Genomic DNA, 2,933 nt, shown 5'->3' on the forward strand with positions numbered 1-2,933 from the left:
CCACGCCCCCCCTCCCTCTCCGCCCCCGCAGGTACCGGCTGTCTGGTCCGAGCCGTGGAGATGGCCGCCCAGCGCCAAGCCGACATCATAGGGAAGCCCAGCCGCTTCATCTTCGATTGCGTGTCCCAGGAGTACGGCATCCACCCAGAGCGTACCGTCATGGTGGGCGACCGCCTGGACACAGACATCCTCCTGGGCGTGACCTGTGGTCTGAAGACCATCCTGACCCTCACGGGTGTCTCCAGTCTGCGAGACGTGAAAAGTAATCAGGAAAGTGACTGCATGGCTAAGAAGAAAATGGTCCCTGACTTCTATGTTGACAGCATAGCCGACCTTTTGCCTGCCCTTCAAGGTTAAAGATTTAGTGTCTTTAATCTCCAGAATAAAAAAAAAATTGAAACCACTCACCCAAATTAATAGGTGGGGCTTCAGCATCGCTCAGCTAGGTGGCTTCAAGTTTGCTTACTTGGAGTTAAGCAGAGGCGCTAGTTGTTAACCTTGTAAGTAAACGTTTGGGGGGCGACTTTGTTTACAGATACTTATATTTTAAGATGCACTTTTAAGCTTGGAGGGCATTGTGGGGATCCTGGGCCTTAGGTGCCAGTGGGCCTTGCTGTTGGGTTCAGTGTATGTCCAGGATTCAGGTAACCTCAGGGCCTACTGGTGGGACTGAGGTGGGTCTAGGGGTGTCATGTATTTATTGAAAGTTTCAGGAATCAGTGGGGAGGAGGCGCTACTCATTTCCACTGTTGTGAGCAACTTGTGCAAACCAAGCCAGGGCCCCATCAGTGTGGTCCTCAGAGGAACCTGCTGCCGCCTCAGGTCCTCACCTGCAGGGTGGGAGCGAAGGAAGGGGCTGCTCTCAGGCGGAGCCTCCCTGTCCATAGGGTCTGGGGTGCTGCCCTCACCACCCCACACTTCCTTCAAAACCACTCCAATGTCACAACTGAGTGTTCGTTTTAGAGACCAGGGCTGCTACCCTCATGGAGTTGTGCATTTCTGTAAACTCAGCCCGGCTGAGCCTCGTCCTTTCCAAACGTGCATGTAAACCCAGGTGGTCTGGACTGAGCCTGTTGCTTGGCGAGCAGCCAGGAGGGCATGAATGCCATCGTTGAACTCAGGGCTGCCGTTTAGGGAGCTCAGAGCAGCATTGATACCAAAAGTTTTTGTTTTTTCGCTTTCTAACAATTTTGTCAGGTGGTGGATTTGAAGCGTAAGCGTATGACTAATAGCTGTGCTCTGTCTTATAGCGGAAATCCCACTGAAGAAGTCTGCGTGCCCCACAGCCAGCAGTTGGGCCAAAGGCACGTGCTGGCCAAAGAATGCTTGTCACCCAAGGCTCCCTCTGGGTAGGGGAGGAAAGAGGTGTCCCCAAAACAGGAATTGAATCTTTTCCTGTCTTCCCAGACACTTGGTTGGGATAGATGTCATATCCCAGTGGTCCATGAGGCCATCGGTTTTGACCCTGAGGTCCCTTGTCACTTGCCAGCTGGAGGACTGGCTGGGTCCACTGGCCAGCCAAGGGTTCTTGGCAGGGGGCCGTGGCCTTTTCTGCCTGCGCCCTGAGTTGCTGACCTTTGAGGATGGGCCACTGGCTGCACTTGTAGGGGAGTGCCTGGGAAGCTGTTCCTTTTGGCCGACTACTTCCTGGTGCCTCGCCCCACACCCAGCAGCTTCTGCTCAGAGCCCACAGTTCTCTCCTAGCCTCAAGATCACCTTCACCCACCCTCTAAGAGTTCTCAGAGCAATAAAGCATGTCCTGAGCCTTGGCTCCTTCCAGGGCTGAGCGTCTGGGGTTCAGACTCTGCCGGGGGCAACGCGAGGGCAGCGGCGCCTGTGAGGTTGGTGGTGCTGACGTTGGCTCTGTGAGGTCGGCTCAAGGTGGGTCTGGATGTTGAGCAGGCCTGTCAGGGCGTTGTCACCCACACCAGGAGCACGCAGCAGGTGCGGTAGCCGGCGACACTTCCCTCTTTGCCTGGGCAGCAGCCCAGGAGCCTGTGCATCCTGTCCCTCACCCCTGTTGCACTGTGTGAACCCAAAGGTGTATTAAACTCTCGACCACAGCTGACTCTGGTGTTCCTTGCTCTCGCCTGGACAGCAGTCTCTGTGTGGAGGGTGCAGCTGTCTCGCCACAGCTGGGTGGCCAGGGAGCGGGAGGGGGTACCCTCAGGACAAGGCCATTCTGGGACTCCAATTCGATTTGGGACTCAGCACAGAAACTCCGGCCCGTTTGAGGCCCACTGCAGAAATGCAGGTTCTAAAGAATCAGGAAAAACCAGGCATACGAAAAATAACCAGAGAAGGAAGAGATCGTGGGGTAAAGCTGGTGAAGGACACGCACTCCCGAAAACTGCCAGTGCTGGGAGCTACTGCGTGTTGGGGTCCATAGCCCCAAGTGGCTGGAAACGCATGGCACCGGTCAGTCAGGGACAGCCATGCTGGGCCGGGCAGGGGTCTGTGGGCACAAGGCTGGCCTCACCATCCTGCAGTATGCAGGCAATCCTAGGAGGCTGCCCCTGCAGCAGTGGAACCTCCTAGAAGCTGCCCTCGTCTTGGGCATGCACCCGCTAGCTGCCCTGCATTGGGGACTGGGAAGCAGCTGGGGTGCATGAGAGGAAAAGGAAGTGGCAGAGTCCCATGAAACAGCCATTTGCTGATGGCCTGCTGTATGCCAGGCCCCGTGCCCAGAGTGTAGAGGTACCCTGAGAGACTGGGAACAGACGTCTACAGGAAAATGATATCAGCCCCCAACCAGACTTTGTATTGTAAAGTCCTGGGCAACCTGGGCTGCCCTCTGCGCCAGCCACCGGGTCTCCACTTCCACAAGGGCGCCTGCGCTCCCAGGCCCACGTGCGCTCTGGTCTGCGCAGACCAGGCATCAGAAGAGCCAGGCAGCAATGAGCAGCCCCTCCAGGTGTCCCGTCTCTGACCCG

At 56.6% G+C, this 2,933-nt stretch overlaps 1 protein-coding gene across 1 annotated transcript; it reads left to right on the plus strand.

The window, feature by feature from the left end:
* Positions 1-7: 7 nt before the first annotated feature.
* On the plus strand, positions 8-2,068 carry PGP (phosphoglycolate phosphatase). The gene has a single exon (XM_010835048.1). It carries the CDS (start codon positions 61-63, stop codon positions 355-357), a length of 297 nt encoding a protein of 98 aa, XP_010833350.1. The 5' UTR covers positions 8-60; the 3' UTR covers positions 358-2,068.
* The last annotated feature ends 865 nt before the right edge of the window (positions 2,069-2,933 follow it).

The sequence above is a fragment of the Bison bison genome, unplaced genomic scaffold, assembly GCF_000754665.1.
Source record: "Bison bison bison isolate TAMUID 2011002044 unplaced genomic scaffold, Bison_UMD1.0 scf7180017845485, whole genome shotgun sequence".
In the NCBI taxonomy this organism is placed as follows: Eukaryota; Metazoa; Chordata; class Mammalia; order Artiodactyla; family Bovidae; genus Bison; species Bison bison.